Source organism: Esox lucius, chromosome 25 (genome assembly GCF_011004845.1).
Source record: "Esox lucius isolate fEsoLuc1 chromosome 25, fEsoLuc1.pri, whole genome shotgun sequence".
NCBI classification, from domain to species: domain Eukaryota; kingdom Metazoa; phylum Chordata; class Actinopteri; order Esociformes; family Esocidae; genus Esox; species Esox lucius.
In genome coordinates, this window is record NC_047593.1 from 7,622,701 (window position 1) to 7,642,120 (window position 19,420).

General features: G+C 40.8%; 2 protein-coding genes across 2 annotated transcripts in view; both read right to left on the minus strand.

Annotated features, from left to right (window-relative positions):
- Window positions 1–19,420, minus strand: part of LOC105022845 (endonuclease domain-containing 1 protein-like) — a 74,198-nt gene that overhangs the window by 36,254 nt on the left and 18,524 nt on the right. The window lies entirely within an intron of this gene.
- Window positions 1,465–6,462, minus strand: LOC105022915 (endonuclease domain-containing 1 protein-like). Its single transcript, XM_010891683.1, has 4 exons — window positions 6,417–6,462; window positions 4,824–5,193; window positions 3,896–4,505; window positions 1,465–1,502 (listed from the first exon to the last, which is right to left on the minus strand). Exons 2-4 carry the CDS (start codon window positions 5,181–5,183, stop codon window positions 1,465–1,467), a joined length of 1,008 nt encoding a protein of 335 aa, XP_010889985.1. The 5' UTR covers window positions 5,184–5,193; window positions 6,417–6,462.

Genomic DNA, 19,420 nt, shown 5'->3' on the forward strand with positions numbered 1-19,420 from the left:
CTGACAATACTGTAGTTTCTATTGTGATACTTTTTGTCCTCCCTCAGCCAATTTCTGCAAAACTTGACAGAGTCATCATGACACTGCTCCAGCATGGGAGCACAGATCAACAAATCATCAACATACTGGATGAGCGTTCCCTACAGTACAAGCTCTAAGTCTGCCTTCAACACCTGATTGAGAATGTGTGGAGAGTGCTTAAAGCCCTGAGGTAAGCGAGTATACCTGTATTGCCTTCTCCCATAGATGAAAGCAAACAAATGTCTACACTCTTCGGCAAATGGGATGCAAAAATTGCACCACACAGATCAATAACTGTAAAAAAACTTGGCATCGGGAGGGACATTCGTCAATAGCGTATGTGGATTTGGAACCTCAGCTTGACAATCCTGCACAATTTCATTAATAGGCTGCAAGTCATGGACCAACCTCCACTTTGTCTTGTCAGCCTTTAGTACTGGGAAGAGCGGTGTATTGCAGTCACTAACTGTCTCTTCTAACACATCAGCCTCTGCTAGACCTTCAATTGTTTGATGCCTGCTTCTGCCTCTGGCTTCATATAATACTGTTTCTTCCATACTGGCTGTGCTCCTGGCTTTACCTTGATTTACCTGAGTTTTTGAACTCCTGGCCTTAACAAGTTTTACTCAAATAATACAATAGATGATCTTTATATTTAAACCATATACTCAAATGATTACTCAGAAACATTAATGCATTTTCCTGGAATGTTATTTATTACATAGTTTTATTCCAGTATTTGTCAATTACATTACGTTTCAAATGCTTTACACATCTCTATTTTGATCTACATTTACAGTTTCCCCATCACTCCAATTAAAACCACACTTTATCTCCCAGTCTATGCTTCTGCCAAATTATTGGTAAATTTAATTCTGGGAATCTAGACCAAATTTTTGCTCCTGCCACCTGAACCCACCTGATAGTGGAGACCACTGAACTTCTTTATCTTGAATTCCCCAAAGCTGCTCTCTTAATACTATTTCTCTTTAATCTGGATCTCGTTCAGTGGTCTCCACTATCCTCAATATTGATACCGAATGGGTGGTGACAGTGATATTACAGCCTATTGGGTAAGTATGCGTGTCGACTGGAAAACGAAATCTACGTTTCTCTGGCAGCTCTTCAAATAGTTTTTGTGTGTCCATACGGGTCAGCGAACCAAAACCCTTTCCATTGTTGCTCTAACTGTTTAACTACGATCACGTCAAAGCATGGCCAACTAGACCAAATTCAAATCGGTCCAACTTCAATCCAAACAAGCTCCACTTTACTTGCACATTCATAAGTCACCTTCCACCTGTCCAATTCTTTTGCTGTGTCAATGTGCCGAATGACATTCTTCCTTTCTCTTAATATGGACAACGAGAATCTAATGATGGTGATTTTACTCGCACTTACTTTATACTTCTCTGGGACAAACTTTCTACAAACTTTCCCTTATCATGAATCCTGCCAGTCTCCAGCTCTCGCGGTTGGCCCTAACAGACCGAGATGGGAGCACAGGACTTATACTGGTTGCAACCCTCACACTTATTTGTATATGATCTTGTTGTGCTGTGTCCTACCTAAATGTGTAGCATGAAATTTACCCCCCAATTTTTGGATTAAAATGCTCCCCATTGCATCAATCAAAAAAGTTTAGTTTGTTAAATTTGGTAAGGCCTTACGTCACAGGTGTCGAACCGGTTCCACAGAGGGCCGAGTGTCTGCAGGTATTTGGTTTTTCCTATAAATTGGTTCCTAGTTCATACCTACACAACCAGGTGAGGGTAGAAACTAACCAATCAGTGACCTAATTAACCAATCAAGTACAAGGAGAGAGCAAAAACCTGCAGACACTCGGCCCTCTGTGGAACCGGTTTGACACCTCTGCCTTACGTGGTGTCAAACTGTTAGGCCAGGTGTTTCAAGTCACACAAGTCACACATTCAAAAAAGCCGAGTTGGTCTGCAGAACAACTGCCTTTCCAACCTCGGACTCTCAATTTTATACAGTGCCATCTTGTATAACAACACCTGGCCATTCCATTATGCTAATTCTATGGGTGGATCTTCTTCGATCCGCCACCATTATTTCTTATCATTCTGAAATTCCCCCAACAAACCATTGTTATAAATATTGGTTGCGCAGGCATTGGAAACCCCATAAAGTAACAGGGCCGTCAGGCCCTCAAGTTTAGTACATCCAACGGTGCTCTGATTACTTCTATTGTAGGACACAAACATTGTATATTGGTAATTATGTACATTACCATACTGATTAGTTGTATGAGTGTGATTAACATATTGATACATTCATTGATGATATGAGTATATATGCAAAATCTCCAATACTTTGTCTGGATGCCCAGAAGGCATTTGATTGGGTGAAATGGCCTTACCTATATCACACAATGCAAAATATGGGCTTCCATCCACAATTTATTGACTGGATAAAGATCATACAGTATCTCACAAAAGTGAGTACAACCCCTCAATATTTGATTATATCTTTTCATGTGACAAGACTGAAGAAATGACACTTTGCTGCAATGGAAAGTAGTGAGTGTACAGCTTGTATAACAGTGTACATTTTCTGTCCCCTCAAAATAAATCAACACACAGCCATTAATGTTCCTCACAACCATATAAACATAGAAGGATGCGATTGGACGCGTATGCCATGGGGTGAGGAATGAGTAAGGGTTAGAAAATATCAATGTTCCTATATATGCATTGCAGTAAACAGGATTAGTCTTTGAGCAATTGATAATACTCCATTGTCATAAAATGTATGGTGCTTCTTTTTGGAATACAAATTTGTTTAAAGTCCCCCCCCAAGAAAATACAACAAACAAAATTGCTAACTTTTGAGCAGCTTGGGTCTTCACTGCGCACTGCCACTTTAAGAATCATAGAAACAGAAATAATTTAAGAACATACCTGGAAATTATCACCTGCTGATAAGAATTATTGGGGAATTAGGGAAATTACTGTTGCTGTGTGTGCTCTCAATGTGTTGGTGACTTTTTCCAGTTAAGGGGAACACAATGAAGATATCCTTTGTGATGTTGGTGGAATTTGAGGACTTAATGACAGCATGTTTTTTATGACCAGCCTTTCTGCTGAGGACCATACAGTCAAACAAGCATTGGAAGATCAGGATAATAGAGCCAAAGAACCCTACAATCAGTCAGGATGACGAGCTAAGACAACTCTGATTCATGATGAAGTGGGTTTTTAATTGAATTAATTAATGATGGGAAATAATGTGTATCCACGTTGATGGAATTTGTTGTTTTTACTGTATCATTTTGGGTAATTACTTTGAATGTAGTGAATGTATTGGGGGTGAATATTGATCATCTTGGCCTAGAGATTTTGGGACACTTGCAGGCCTCCTACTGTACCTCAAGTACCTTACTGTGCCTCATACCTCACTGTGCTTTATACCTAATACAATTTATTGCAAAGTTGTTGATGTTTATGACCATGTTATTTTATGTCTGCTGTGAAACTGTTACCATCCAACCTATTACTTTGTGTGGTCTGTTATTGTTTATGTTATTTTGGTGAGTGGTGAAGAGTATTAGCTGTTCTCTTGGCTGACTATTTGGAATTATTTTCAAAAAAAGGACATTTTCAGTTTTAATATTTCAAATGTTGTCTTTGTCCTATTTTCAATTAAATACAGGGATACATTTCTGGAAAGGGGGTTGTACATTAAAAAAATGATACAATGTATTATTTTATTATTTTGCATTACTGCAGAACATTACAATTACATTAATTTGCTTTTTTTGTGTTACGTTTTGCAAAGCAACAGTATAAAATGAGCAGGAAAATAATGAACAGGACTAAAGTAAGCAAGTATGAAGAGCCAGAACCCTTACTGATTTGACAGCGGTTAAAAAAAATATTAAAATTGTTGCCAAAGTTCATTTCATTTATAAGCACATTCTGAAGCTCTGCAACAGTGTTATACTCTGTAACTTGACCATCAGCTGTGTTAGGACACAAGGCACCTCCAGACCTGAGAGGTTTGTTTTTGTTGTCAGTGCAGCAGAAGGCATTCCAGTAGTGACTGGGAACATTGACTCGATTGTTCAGCCACTCTTTGCTTGGGACTATGTCTTTGTTTGGGACCACCCCAGTCACAACATACATTTCACGACAGCCTTGAGTCAAATTATTCTTCAGATTCTTCTCATATTTGTTCCATTGGTCATTGTTAATATTTGGGTTTTGCGGCGCTACGTTGGTGAAAGTCATGGTGGCTTGGGAGGCATCTTGCTGATGGTGCCCTGCAGGGTTCAAGTGTCCACGTGTATAGTTGCCTTTACTACTACTGTAGTCTTCATCGACAGCCTGGCTCCAGTTAAGTTTGTAGTTTGGTTTGTATTTTTTTTCTGTTTCTGTGCAGTCATTTTTGTTGTAATTCTGGATCTCTCTCAAGCATCTGCTCTTGTTCATCATATTTTGTGCTAGTTCAGGATGCACAAGCTGTAAAATACAAATATTACCAGGTTAGCCGTTTAAGCCATGTGGTAGCCTTCAGCCTCATATTACTGTTACTTTACTGGTATTTAGTCTGAAATGAAAGTGTAATAAATATTAGTCTACCTAAGACAAAAATAGAAACATAGCATTGTGCTTCTTGCATAAAAACAACCAGCTCTAAAGAATAATGTCCCCGTTCTACTGCAAATATTTGAACCATAGAAATGTGCTACATGGTTTTGCAGTTGTGTATGTCTAAATGTTGCTGTACTAAATTAATAGCACATCAAAAATGTGATAAGAGAATGTAAATATTCACACCTGTGGTTCGTAATTTACAATGGACCCCTTCCTTTCGGGTTTCGCTTTCATATCCATTTTATATGCAGAGTACAAAGGGATCCTCCTTGCTCTGTCATACAGAGTGGCAAAGTAGTACTGGTTGTTGTATGTCTGACAGATGTAGGCAGGAGAGGCAGCCTTGTAAGCAGAGAGACATTTCTCAGGATTAACTAATTTCTGTGTGTTGGTCTCATCTGGAGTGGACAGGGCTATGTTCAGACCAGACACTGGTTTTTCTCTGAAGAAAAACATTTTGCAGTTGTCGAAATTTGGAGCTACTTCCCCTCTGACCCCCCACAAGGAGAGCAGAACCAGACACATGAGAGACACTGACACCATGTTTCAAACCCTTTGGGGAAAAACATCACAGATTAACATAGATTGCATTATGTTTATAATATAAAGACTTGACAAGGTCAATATTATGTCACAGACAGAAGAGAAGAAGCCACCCCTCAGTGATTGGTTCCTATTTAGGTTTCTTAAGTTTCCAGCCTACTAGGGAGTTTTCCTTGCATTCAAGAGGTTTAAATGTGTGTACATTTCTCAGTTGTGCTGTGTTACAGTAATGGCAGACAATGTGGTCTCTTCAATTTCTATTACACAAAATATAGAAATTCAAGCACTTTTAATGACCCATGTCTATGTAGATCTATTTTCAAAAAGGCCTTGATTTGTTTTGTCAAATTCACAAATGTAAATGATTTCAAGAACCTGTGGGAACCAGTTATTTAGTTATTCTAGAGCCTCTACTTTACCACAGTAATGTTTTGACTCCGCTGTTACTGCATGCATCTCATCTGTACCTGCAGGAGTCTGGCTTTGCCTTGGTTGGGTACATTTCTTTCCGACACAATTATCTCTGCCTGGTCTGTTTTATTCACTGTCTTATAGGCCATCACACGTACAGTTAAATGACGTGCAGTGAGGTCTATGTTAGGTTAGGCAACGAGAAACACACTAACATCTGATAGTCTACCAACTAGTGAGGTTTAATTCCCTAGCAAATCTTATTTATTATGTGTCATTAGATTGTGTCATTAGTTTGACAGGGAACTGTAAAGTTTAGTATGTGAGTATCAGTAATAACACTTTGTGACAACTGCTGATGTAAAAAGGACTTTATAAAATATATTAAATTGATCAATTGAAATTAGCAACTACAACTCATCAGGTTATAAAAATCACCCATCTTCCTAAAGCATTATTGTTCCGCTATATTTGTCTGTCCCTCATCTAAAGTTAGACATCCTGCTTCTCATTTTTGGTCTGCTTAATGATCATGTTGCTGTACCTTTTCATTTCACTACAATCATATACAGTGTATTGTGCACTTATAAACAGACTTAATGCAGTAAATGTCCTGTGCATAGTTCGCTTTATTGAAATTGATGATACATATGACACAAATTAGTAATTTGTCTTATAAGGTGACACTTGCCTGCTTCATTTCCTTGTTTGAGATCTCTACTGATGTGCTTTATACATAGAACTTGCGATATTGCATCTATTCTGAAATTCATATCCAGCATTAAATATTCAAATAGTAATATGTTTGATTTTCATTCTTACCTTAAACTTGTTAAACAGCTCTTTGAATTATTTCACTACCTCAGACGTCAAGCTTCACAGAGTTTCTTTAAGTTTCAACTGTTGGGGTAGTTTCTGAAGCCTGAAGCATTCTTACTGATTAAAAGACTTGAGTCCCATTGTTTAGATAGGTGAAGGAATGTGGGGGAGCTGGTAATTGCATTGGGGGCGTCTATTGTCTTTCCAGATGCTGTAAGAACTCTTAGAATTGAAGAAGTTGCTTATGGCAGGAAGGAGAGCTGTCCTTTGTGTGAAGTTTAGGTAAACACAACAGTAAACATTATGGCAGGAAGGATAAGATGGGGGGACAGTCCGCCCTTTGGGGTAAACCGATGGCAGCATCTTACCACACCCCTTTTTCTATGTAATAAATACTGTCAAAATGATGTTTGGAGTCAGAGACTCCTCGGATGATTATGTATGTAAGCGTTTGACGCGTCTCTCTTATTTGCAAATAATAAATGAACTGTTACTTTGTGCCAAGAGTATTTCGTCTCTGTACTTCCTTCTAAAAGAGTTCTGATCGATAAAAATTACCGTCACAAAACCCTTCTGCCCAACCCAGTTCCTGTAGAGTTACCATTCTGTAGGTTGTGGCTATTCGGTATTCTCCCAAGCTCTAATATTTTGGTAGAAAAGAACAATTCTCCCAATTGTATTGTCCAACCTAAAGTTTCCAGCCTACTAGGGAGTTTTTGTTGCAATCAAGAGGCTTGAATGTGTGTACATTTCTCAGTTGTGCTGTGTTACAGTAATGGCAGACAATGTGGTCTCTTCAATTTCTACACAAAATATAGAAATTCAAGCACTTTTAATGACCCATGTCTATGTAGGTCTATTTTCAAAACGGGCCTTGATTTGTTTTCACAAATTCACAAATTTAAATGATTTCAAGGACCTGTGGGAACCATCTATTTAGTTATTCTAGAGCCTCTAGAGCCTACAGGATATTGTGTTTTTTTTTTTTTTTTGACTGTGTGTATGATGTGAGCATATTTATAATCTACTTTACCACAGTAATGTTTTGACTCCACTGTGACTGCATGCATCTGTGCCTGCCGAGTCTGGCTTTGGCTTGGTTTGGTACAGTAGGTTGCTTTCCGACACAATTATCTCTGCCTAGCCTGTTTTATTCACTGTCTTATCGGCCATCGTATAGTTCAGTGATGTGTGGTGAGGTCTAAGTCAGATTAGGCAACGAGAAACACACCAACATCTGTGATGACAATTTCTAAAGTTCAAACAGTTCTATGAAAAATGGTAGGTAAGACAGGAGAAATCAATTGCACAATAAACGGTTTAATATACTTACAAGGAGATAGTAAGCTGGTTGCTGTACCTTTTCATTTCACTACAATCATATACAGTGTATTGTGCACTTATAAACAGACTTAATGCAGTAAATGTCCTGTGCATAGTTCGCTTTATTGAAATTGATGATACATATGACACAAATTAGTAATTTGTCTTATAAGGTGACACTTGCCTGCTTAATTTTCTTGTTTGAGATCTCTACTGATGTGCTTTATACACATAAATTGCGATATTGCATCTATTCTGAAATTCATATCCAACATTAAATATTCAAATAGTAATATGTTTGATTTTCATTCTTACCTTAAACTTGTTAAACAGCTCTTTGAATTCTTTCACTACCTCAGACGTCGAGCTTCACAGAGTTTCTTTAAGTTTAAACCCTTCTGCCCAACCCAGTTCCTGTAGAGTTACCATTCTGTAGGTTGTGGCTCTTTGGTATTCTCCCAAGCTCTAATATTTTGGTAGAAAAGAACAATTCTCCCAATTGTATTGTCCAACCAAACACCTGAGTGTTTTGTCCAGCGTGGCTGGGTTGGTTTCTGTTATGTGTAGAAGGAGTTACAGATCAGTGTTCTGCCTTATTAATATATTTCATTATACATCCCCGTTTCCAAAACGTTTAAAATGTAAAGAAAAACCGAATGCAATGATGCAGAAATCATTTATCCCTAAATTTATATGAAAATAGAAAGATAACATATCAAATGTTGTTTTTGGAAAAATACTGTTATGGAAATTTCTTGAACTGATGTATTTTTATTGATTTAAGTATTGAGTCCCCATGTTAAGATAAGAAAAGGAATGTTGGTTATGCTGTGGGAAAGGAAGTATGAGTTGTCGAGGGCAACGTAAATCTTCAGTAGGAAGGGGGGTAGATGCAGACCAAGGGGTTTTTAGGACTGGATAGAGGAAGATATACGACAGGGGGGAGGATGGATGGGGAACATGTGTTGTTTTTGTGGCATGACCGTGCAGATTCTTATCCCCACCCATTTATCTATAAGTACTGATGATTGTCATGCATTAAGTTAGAGACTCCTGTGTACAGAGATTTTTCCGCATTCTCTGAATGTTTTAATGATATTATGTACCGTAGATAATGAGATCCCCAAACTCTTTGCAATTTTATGCTGAGAATTGTTATTCTTAAATTGTACTATTTGCCTGCACAGTCTTTCACAGAGTGTTGAACCCCTCCCCATCTTTACTTTTGATAGTCTCATCCCCCCTGTAATGATCTTTTTATACCCAATCATGTTACTGACCTGTTGCCAACCTTATTAGTCATGAGATGTTCCACCAGGTTTTCTTTTGCATTACGCAACTTTTCCATTCTTGTTGCCCCTGTCCCTGCTTTTTTAAGCGTATTGTTGGCATCAAATTTGAAGTTGGCATATATTATTTAAGAAACAATAACATGCCTCAGATTCAACATTTGATATGTGTGACCTGTGTTGCTCTGTGTGGCACTGTGTGTCGGTTGTGCTGTGGGAAAGGAAGTATGAGGTGTCGAGGTTAAAGTAAATCATCAGCAGGACGGGGGTAGATGCAGATCAATGGGTTTTAAGACAGGATAGAGGAAGATACACAACAGGGGGTACAATGAATAAGGAACATAGGTTGTTTTTATGGTATGACCATGCAGATTCTTATTTCCACCCATTCCTCTATAAGTATTGAATGTACCTCCAAATCCTTTAGAGATTATTCACCGTTATTTAACCTATGTATTCTCTCCTTGCAAGAATAAACTGTTTATTGTGCAGTTGAGTTTTCCTCTGTCTTACCTACCGTTTTTGTAAACTGTTTGGACTTTAGAAATTGCCATCACACTTTGGGGTGCTCGTTCGGGATCCTAATCCTGCTCGGTTTGAGTATTTTTCCAAACAAGTTAACCGTGCACGGCTAGAGAGAGGTCCCTGAAAGAGGACTATCCTTTGAGGGGTTGAGAGAAGTGCCTGACTGGAGCCGTGACCCGTGCCTGATCAGTACAGGTTTCCTGAGGAAATTTTATTTTGGATGTAAAAGCACAATAAAGTCAGGAATAGGCCATTGGGATATGTGTTAGGGCACATTTTAAATCTGCAGTTCTATTATCTCACTTACGGGTGTTTTAACAGTGTTAGGGCACGTTAATTCATATAAGACTGTTAGGGCACTTTTGTTTGCGTTAGGGCGCAGGTATAAGAGTGTTAGGGCACTTATGTTTGCGTTAGGGCGCAGGTATAAGAGTGTTAGGGCACTTTTGTTTGCGTTAGGGTGCAGGTATATGTGTGTTAGGGCACTTTTGTTTGTGTTAGGTTGCAGGTATATGTGTGTTAGGGCACTTTTTTGCATTATGATGCAGGTATATATGTGTTAGGGCACATTATTTAGACTAAAATAGATATTGCTTTTAGCCACATTAAATATTTTTTACCTGGGTAAGTGCGGCAGTAAACCATTGATTGTCCCTCATAGTTGCGTTGGACCAGCTGAAATAATAAAAGATAAGTATGGTGTTTGGTCATGTGAACAATTTTATCTCTGGGAGTTTTTGGGATTTCCAAAGAATGGCAGCTTTAGCCAAAGACAGTTGCATGGGTTGAAAGAGAAGTTGGAGGAATACGAGCAGGGGAAAATTAAGAAAATACAGAAGGGAAGACAAAAAGTTGATTAGAAAGCTTATGGTATGTGGAAAGAAGAGATTGATAAAAGAATTAGGCAGAGTAGTGTAGGAACTACTGATCAATGTGTTCTGGCTTCTCCTACTAGAGTGGATGTGGACCTGGACTGGCTCCGTCTGGTCGACCTCCATCCTATACTGCTGCCCCACTACGAAAGTCTGCAGCAGTTCCTGAACCACGGGCAGAAATACCACCGAAGCTGTCTCAAGACGCCTTGAAGATTAACCCTTTGCTCGCGGCCGACCTTGGTGCGACGTCCCCAATTGCTGGGAGGACCAGGAGCGCCACACCGTTTGGGCAGCCTGAAGGACAGTTCCTGATGGTAGAAGTTGTGAATCCGGTCGCAGGATGTGAAGACTATGCGCCCTCATCTATTTTCATTAGCGTCATGCAGGCAACATTAGAGATTCCGTAGCAACAATAAGACTTCCGGTTTTCGGATTTTGCCTTCAAAATAGAAGTCCGCGGTAAAACGCGATTTTAATAATATTAAATGTATCTATTTTGACACTTTGCTTAGTGTATATTGTAAAAATGTACTCTAGGAAATGTTCATGAGACTCTATAGAATAATTACATGCAAAGAAATCAAGGGGCACTATGTATTTGCAATTGTTGCTGGTGTTTTACTTCACCCATCCTAGATCCTATTGGCCACAATGTAACTCAATGGATATGAAATATATATTGGCCTATAAAAAAAAACTATTCTACACGCCGCGGTGAATGTATTGTAGGAAATGTTCAGGAGACTCTATAGAATGATTATATGCAAAGAAATCAAGGGGCACTCTGTATTTGCAATTGTTGCTGGTGTTTTACTCCACCCATTCCATTGGCCACAATGCAACTCAATGGATATGAAATACATATTGGCCTATAAAAAAAAAACTATTCTACACGCCGCGGTGAATGTATTGTAGGAAATGTCAAGGAAGGTGGATAGAGTAATTATATGCAAAGAAATCAAGGGGCATATAATCATTCTATAGAGTCTCCTGAACATTTCCTACAATACATTCACCGCGGCGTGTAGAATAGTTTTTTTTTTATAGGCCAATATGTATTTCATATCCATTGAGTTGCATTGTGGCCAATGGAATGGGTGGAGTAAAACACCAGCAACAATTGCAAATACAGAGTGCCCCTTGATTTCTTTGCATATAATCATTCTATAGAGTCTCCTGAACATTTCCTACAATACATTCACCGCGGCGTGTAGAATAGTTTTTTTTTATAGGCCAATATGTATTTCATATCCATTGAGTTGCATTGTGGCCAATGGAATGGGTGGAGTAAAACACCAGCAACAATTGCAAATACAGAGTGCCCCTTGATTTCTTTGCATATAATCATTCTATAGAGTCTCCTGAACATTTCCTACAATACATTCACCGCGGCGTGTAGAATAGTTTTTTTTTTATAGGCCAATATGTATTTCATATCCATTGAGTTGCATTGAGGAAAAAGAGGGTGTGGAAATATTGTGTTGCTAGATGTAGCACACTGTTCCCCATGATTAGACAGGTTTGTCTTACTCTACACATTCTCCTGGATATTTCCTACACTGCTTTCTCTGTGGAATATTCAATAGTTTATTAGTTATGAGGCAATATGTATTCCATATTCTGTCATTGGCATTGTCTGAATTTTACCCTTGGAACGTGTTTTAACACCCACTAACACCCACTTTTTATCGAAATTACTCTTAAATAGGATCATATGTGAATTGTTTTCAATGTTTTGAGAGGTACATGTTCTCAAACAATTAATAAACTCAATTTATCTCCGTTTTTAAGTAATTCGTTGGTCTCTTTTATTTTGAAAAATTCCAGATTTTCGTGACCCGGAAGTGTTTCTTTAATGTTGCTCACAAGACGCAGATTCTATTTTCGTCTACCGCCCATGGTCCCCTGCCGACCTGAAAGAAGTGGCCGCCTACCTACCCAACCCGGAGAAAAAAAAGGAGGAGAAGAATTATATCGTATATTTCTCCAGATGCTTGAACAATTTAAACCAAATATAGTCTAAGTGGAAATGGTAATGATGAAAGCACTACAGCTAAGATTGTGAAAGGAGACTGGCTGTGCAGAATGCCCCTTATAATTGGGACGCTGGATCTCAATACAGGTTAACAATCATGGCAATGTGTGGACGTGTAGGTATTTTTTTCCTGAGACGGATGAACTGGGAGAAGATTTGACTGCAAACAGAAACGAAAAAAAGACGATAAAGGCAATTTCATTAAATGAAACTACAGATGGACCAACTAGGTTTCTACAGCGGCTACAACCAAAGTGTCCGAGGATGTGGTAGAGCTAAAGGACAAACACAGACTCGAGGCAGAGCATGAGGTTATGCTAACCGCTACAACTATGACAATGGTTGCCATCGTTGTGGTTTGATTGAACACTGGGTTTGTGACTGTCCAGAGAAGAACAAAAGAGAAGATGGCCAAAGAAATAGAGAATTCTAAGTCCGGTGGATTTACAGTGAATAATCCAAGAGGAACACGTAGGAACGAGAACTACCCAGATGTAATGAATGCGCAGTGTTGTGGGAGCAAGGAACCAGGTGCAAACAGGAGTAGTTGGTGTTGAGTCTTTTTAATCAAACAAAAGTAACACAGAGCACAAACAAAACACCATGAAAGAAAAGGGCTGACTAAAGCAGCAAAAACGACAGTACATAAAGCTCCAACGAAACTTACATCTAACAGCAACACACGCCGCCAAACACAACAACAACAATGATCCACACTGTGGGGAGCAGAGGGGAAACATTTAAACACATAGAAACAATATGAATTGGGACCTGGTGTGAATGATTGAAGACATGTGACAGAACAAGTCCGGGATGTGTTCATATGTGTTGGGAGACTGAAGGTGCATGGAACGGTGGCGCTGCTGCTCACCTTACCGTGACACCAGAGGAGAGGTTTTGACAGTCAGGGGGGGCAGGACAGGACACATCTACCGGTGAGATCAATCCATTACATGACCCTGCATATATGGATGTTATGCAGACACTTAATGTACAAGCATTTAGAGAAAATGTTGAGTACCAAGTTAAACCCACAACGTTTATTATAATTAATGGTAAACAGATTACATTTTTAGTTGATTCTGGAGCGGGATATTCTGTCCCTAGAGCCCAGGAATGTGACCAGCTTCCGAAATTGAGTGGTAGAACTTTAATTACGGTAGGGACTAGTGGAGGACAGACCACTGAGTGATTTACTACCCCCCTGTCGGTTGAGACGACGAGGACCAGCGTTACCCAAAACATTCATTTATTTTTTCCAATCGTTGTCCAGTTAATTTGTTAGCCAGGGATTTGAAGACACAGTTAGGGATCACGCTAGAATGTTCAGACAAAAGCATGCGAATTAGATGTACTTTTTTTCAAGCAGTTCAAAACAGTGTGCAACCTGTTGATTATTGTTATTCATGGGATTTAGAAAGAACAGGGCCTAGAGCTGTTTCACATGCGTTGGTAACTAAGGTGATGAAAAGAGTAGAAACGGGTTCAGCCCAGTTTATGGATATGAGTGACTTGTGTCGGTTTCAGAAAGGTTTCAGAAAGGTTTCAGAAAGTCAGGATGTGGGATTTGAGAAAATGTGGTTTGAAGATGGTAAAAGTGATTTTTTGACGGGTGACTGTTTTTACTGGTCTTCGGAAGGTTTTTGTGCATGGTCTGTGTGAAATGTGAGAGAGTTGTCTTGCTTTTCCGAAGTGGAGGGGTCGGACCCCCATGTGTCCTTCGCTAAACCTGTGTTTAGTACATGGGAAGGCTTGGGTCTTTGGGTGAGGAGGTGCAATGAAGCAGTGGACTGGGTGCCTTGTCACATGGTGGGAGTGGAATTTTCCATAGCAGCTCAAGCCTATAGATAAAGATTTGAGAAATACATTTCTCAAATGTACCTTAATTCAAAAATCTCCATAACAGGGTAAAAGTCTCAGTGCAGACAGGATATAGGCCACTATTAGCATCCCAAAACCTCTCACTAAAACTCATCTTCTGTCCATTCTGGGCATGACAGGTTTCTGTAGGCAATGGGTTTCTGAATATGCTCGTTTGGTACAGCCCTGGCAGGACATGGCCTACGGCCAGAAGCTCACATCGCATGATAGAGTAGTGTGGACTCCTGAGGGCGATGCTTACTTTACTTCTTAGAAACGGCTACTTCTCCAACCTTCAATGACCAGTAAATACAGATGAGAAAAGAAAAAGAAGCCACAGTAATGGCCTCTAACCAAGGAGGATCTCCAGTAGAAATATGGAGCACTAACCTAAAAGCACCATGTGAGAGATACAACACAGTAGGAAGTTCTACAAAAACACTGGTTAAAAATCTTAAACTTAGCAGCCACCCATCTCTAAAAGGGGTTGCTCCAGACAGAACAGTAGAAGGAGCTAAATTCACCGAGGTAACCTTGAATAAATGGCTTAACACACTCAGCAGTTCTCAACTGAAAATGTTTCAAGAAGGGAAGGCTAGTAAACAAGTCATAGCGAAGACAGGGCCACCCAATATATGCTTATATACAAATGGAAGTTAAAAACGAATTACTGCCATTCAAGAGAAGGCAACATTTACCGGCAAAAGCTATAGCTCTGCAAATACGCTTTCCACAGGTCTCAGCGTGCAGTGTCCACTTCGTTCCATTGCTGTCTTCAGGCAGAAAAGAGCGGCTCTGCAGACGGTATCAGATTTGACTGTGCTACCTCTGTGGTGAGAGATATAGTAATTTTTCTAAAACATTTACAATGTCAGTTTGTGGAGAAAATTCACAAGGTGGTGAATTTTGTGAACAAATGGACCCCCTTAAAGTAGAATTGACTAAATTAAGTGAACAGTTAAGGGCACAAACTGATGAGGTGGAAAGGGAGAGATTAGAGACAATCATAGGTGATATTCACGCTAAAATTGAAATGCATCAAATAGCTATGATGGAGCCTACTTCAACGGCTTCAAAGGGAGTCAAGCCCAGGAAATCTTCAAGGGAGAGAACGTTAACCCCAAAAATGCTGGAGTTGAAGCAACAAGAAGCCACTCAGAGAGAAAGTAAATTCATCATGCTATAAGAAAGCGTGAAGGAACAAGCCAGAGCCACACTTAATAAACTTAAGGATGAGTTCTCTGAGCAAGACTTGTGTGACATCATGGACTCTGTTGAAGAGCTGGAGACACCAGTGAGGGATGCGTATGAATATATGCAATCTCAATTAGCACCTTCCACTGAGATTAGAAGAAAGATGGATTCCTGCACAGCTGTGATAGCAGACCTGATGAGCCTGATGAAAGTACGCATGTGAGAAGATGGGAGCCGGTTTACAGCCAGTTAAGTTAAAACTTACCACTATGATGGGAAAGGATTCCTATGTTCAGAGTGAAAGAGTTAGTGAGGATTCCTCACAAAGCTTTATCAACTTACCACCGGCCTATACCAGATATGTCATCCTACTCGAACGATCTCACATCCCTACCCCAGAAACGGCCAAAAGATGGAAATATTTACACGTCATGTAATCACAGGAGGTGACGATGAGCCGTATGCCATCAAGACTGACCTGGGTTGGAGTATTGTAGGCAGCTCACCACGGGCCATAAAGTCAACAGAAGTGACAGGGTTGTGCCATCGTGTATCTGTCAAGGAACTTCCACCATTGACACCTGCCACTGTTATCAGAGCCCTCAAAGCAGATTTCAAGGATACGAATCCTGGGGAGAAGAGCATATACAGTTCATACAGTTCTTGCAATTACTGACTGAAGGAATACACCGGAATACAGATGGTCACCTAGAAATGGCTTTCCCCTTAAAGACACGCCCGAAATTGCTAGAAAACAAGAGGTTGGCTCTGGTGTGGCTGAAGCACCTGAAGGGAAAACCTGAGAAAAATCCCAAATTTAAGGATGACTACATTACATTTGTGGAAGGTGTTTTCAAAGATGGTGATGCAGAGAGAGCTGAGTACCAACACAAAGCAGGAAATGTGTGGTATATTCCCCACCACGGGGTCTATCACCCTAGAAAGCCAGGAAAGATTATAGTTGTATTTGACTGCTCTGCCAAGTATGATGGCACAAACCTGAATGATCACTTACTAACTGGACCTCACAAATGGGCTGACGGGAGTGCCCTGCAGATTCCGCAAACACCCAATTGCAGTCATTTGTGATGTAGATTTTTCTTTTCACAGGTTCCATGTAAGCCAAGAAGACAGAGATTACTTACGGTTCCTGTGGTGGGAAAATGGTGATACAAATTCTGAGCCAATGGAATGTTGCATGAAGGTCCATCTTTTTGGAGCAGCTTCCTATCCTGGCTGTGCAAATAACGGAATGAAGTATATTGCAAGGCAAAATGAAAGGGAGTATCCTTTGGCAGCCAACTTCATCAGAAAAAAATTCTATGTTGATGATGGCCTTGTCAGTGTAGATGTCATGGTGCGGTGAGCAGCAGCGCCACCGTGCCATAGTTTCTCAGTTCCCATAACTCACAAACACATCCCGGACTGTCACATGTTTCCAATCTTCCACACCAGGTCCCAATTTGAATCGTTTGTATGTGTATATATGTTTCCCCTCTGCTCCCCACATTGTGACTCATTGTTCTTGTCGTGTTTGGATGTCGTGTGTGTTGCCGGTCGTGAACAAGACCCCTAGATTGTTCACGAGTGAGGGAAGGATGGAACGGGAGATTGACAGACGGATCGGTGCAGCTTCTGCAGTAATGCGGTCGATGTATCGGTCTGTCGTGGTGAAGAAAGAGCTGAGCCGCAAGGCGAAGCTCTCGATTTACCGGTCAATCTACGTTCCTACTCTCACCTATGGTCATGAGATTTGGGTCATGACCGAAAGGACAAGATCCCGGATACAGGCGGCCGAAATGAGCTTTCTCCGCAGGGTGGCTGGGCATTCCCTTAGAGATAGGGTGAGAAGTTCGGTCACCCGGGAGGAGCTCAGAGTAGAGCCGCTGCTCCTCCACATCGAGAGGGGTCAGCTGAGGTGGCTTGGGCATCTGTTTCGGATGCCTCCGGAACGCCTTCCTGGGAAGGTGTTCCGGTCCCGTCCCACCGGGAGGAGTCCCCGGGGAAGACCTAGGACACGCTGGAGGGACTATGTCTCCCGGCTGGCCTGGGAACGCCTCGGTGTCCCCCCGGAAGAGCTAGAGGAAGTGTCTGGGGAGAGGGAAGTCTGGGCATCTCTGCTTAGACTGCTGCCCCCGCGACCCGGCCCCGGATGAAGCGGAAGAAGATGTATGTATGTATGTATGTGTTGCCGGTGTTTGTAAGTACTTGTTCCATTGTATACTGTCGTTTTTGCTGCTTTAGTCAGCCCTTTGTTTTTGTGTGTTTTGTGCTCAGTGTTTTGTTTATTTCTTGTAAAAATAAAGAATCCACACCGACTACCCCTGCCTGCAGCTGGTTCCTTGTTTAAGCAACACTGCACTACACCACCTGTTGTGACAGTAGAGTCTGTGGACACAGCTAACAAACTAGTGAGAGAAGCGCAAAATGTGAGTGCAAGGGGGAAATAACACCTCCACAAGTTAATCTCCAACAACAGAGAAGTCTTGGAGTCAATTCCGGACAGTGAATGAGCTAGCAGAGTTCAGGACATGGATCTCAGTCATGATGAACTCCCAGTTCAGACTGTGTTGGGAGTAAAGTTGAGCATGAACAACGACTCCGTCTACTTTAAAGTTGGTCTATACAAGAAACCAGCAACACAGCGGGGAATTCTCTCGACTGACGCCTCTGTGTTTGATCCACTAGGCTTCTTGGCCCCCTTCCTCTTATTGGGAAAGAAGGTACTACAGGAAATGTGCCAGAGGGGCATTGGATGGGATGAACCGTTACCTGTAGAGTTAAGGCCTCGATGGAAGAGCTGGCTGAATGAGAATCTGCAAAAACTCCATATTCCAAGATTCTTCACTCCTGAAAACCCGGGGAAGGCCCACAGAATCGAGCTGTATCATGTTACACCAAAGGCCACTCCAGGGCTCATGGTGGGCAATCCTGATGTCAAAACAATGCAAGTACTAAAAACAAAGGTAGTAAAGGAGGAAAAATTTTTGGAGAGACTTAAACGGTTCTCAAAATGGCATACAGCATTGAACTTTGTTGCTCGGATCCAGTGGCTGGCAAAAGGAGCCAAAACAACAGAACCCATTAATGTCGAAGACAGAAGAAATGCTAGTCTTGTGCTTGTAAAATTGGCAGAAGAGGATGCGTTCAAAGAGGAAATACGAATTCTGAGTCATGGCAAACTGCCACATAGTCATCAATTGTTCCAGCTTGACCCAAAAGTGCAAGATGGTGTTCTCAGTGTGGGAGGGCGATTAAGGAAGGCTTCCTTACCTCCCGACTTGAAGCATCCAGTAATCCTACCGAGAGATGGAGTAGTCAAACATCTGATTTTGGACTACTGCCATGAAAAGACCCAGCACCAAGGCATAGGGCAAACTCTAATGACGTGAGAGCAAATGGTTACTGGGTTGTTGGGGGCAGCAAAGTTGTGGAAAACCACATTAAAAAATGTATTATGTGAAAACTGAAGACATCGTTACTGTCAAGGAGGAAGGGATTCCCCGCAATGAGTGGAGACATGAGAAAGTACTAGAAGTTTGTAGTTATGAGGAGTTATGTGGGATAGCAACTCTCGCCAGGGAAGAGATTCCATGAGCACCTCAACACCGGTTTGCTGCTGCTTCTTTGTTTATCCCTGGTATTGGCGACGGCCTTTCAGAGTTTCATTCTGGTTTAACTGAAATACCCCGCCCGGATATACAGGAGAATTCTGGACTCTTTATGAAGACCGTAACAAATGGCACAGTCAACAGGACTGTTCTATTCTTAATAACAACATTATGGCAACATGTAAATCAGCATTAAGTTTAAAGCTTTTAGAAGATAAACATGCTTACTTTTAGTCAGCATTTCAGTATTCTAATGTGTTCCAGGAATATGCATTTCTTATGTGTTTCTATTTAG

Excerpts from the sequence above, each read along its gene's own strand:
- LOC105022915 (XM_010891683.1), bottom strand. The coding sequence starts at position 5,183 with ATGGTGTCAGTGTCTCTCATGTGTCTGGTTCTGCTCTCCTTGTGGGGG. Across the intron at positions 4,506-4,823 it reads TTGTAAATTACGAACCACAG|CTTGTGCATCCTGAACTAGC; the intron begins GTGTGAATATTT and ends TGTATTTTACAG. Across the intron at positions 1,503-3,895 it reads TTTTAACCGCTGTCAAATCA|GGCCAACCGCGAGAGCTGGA; the intron begins GTAAGGGTTCTG and ends TCGGTCTGTTAG.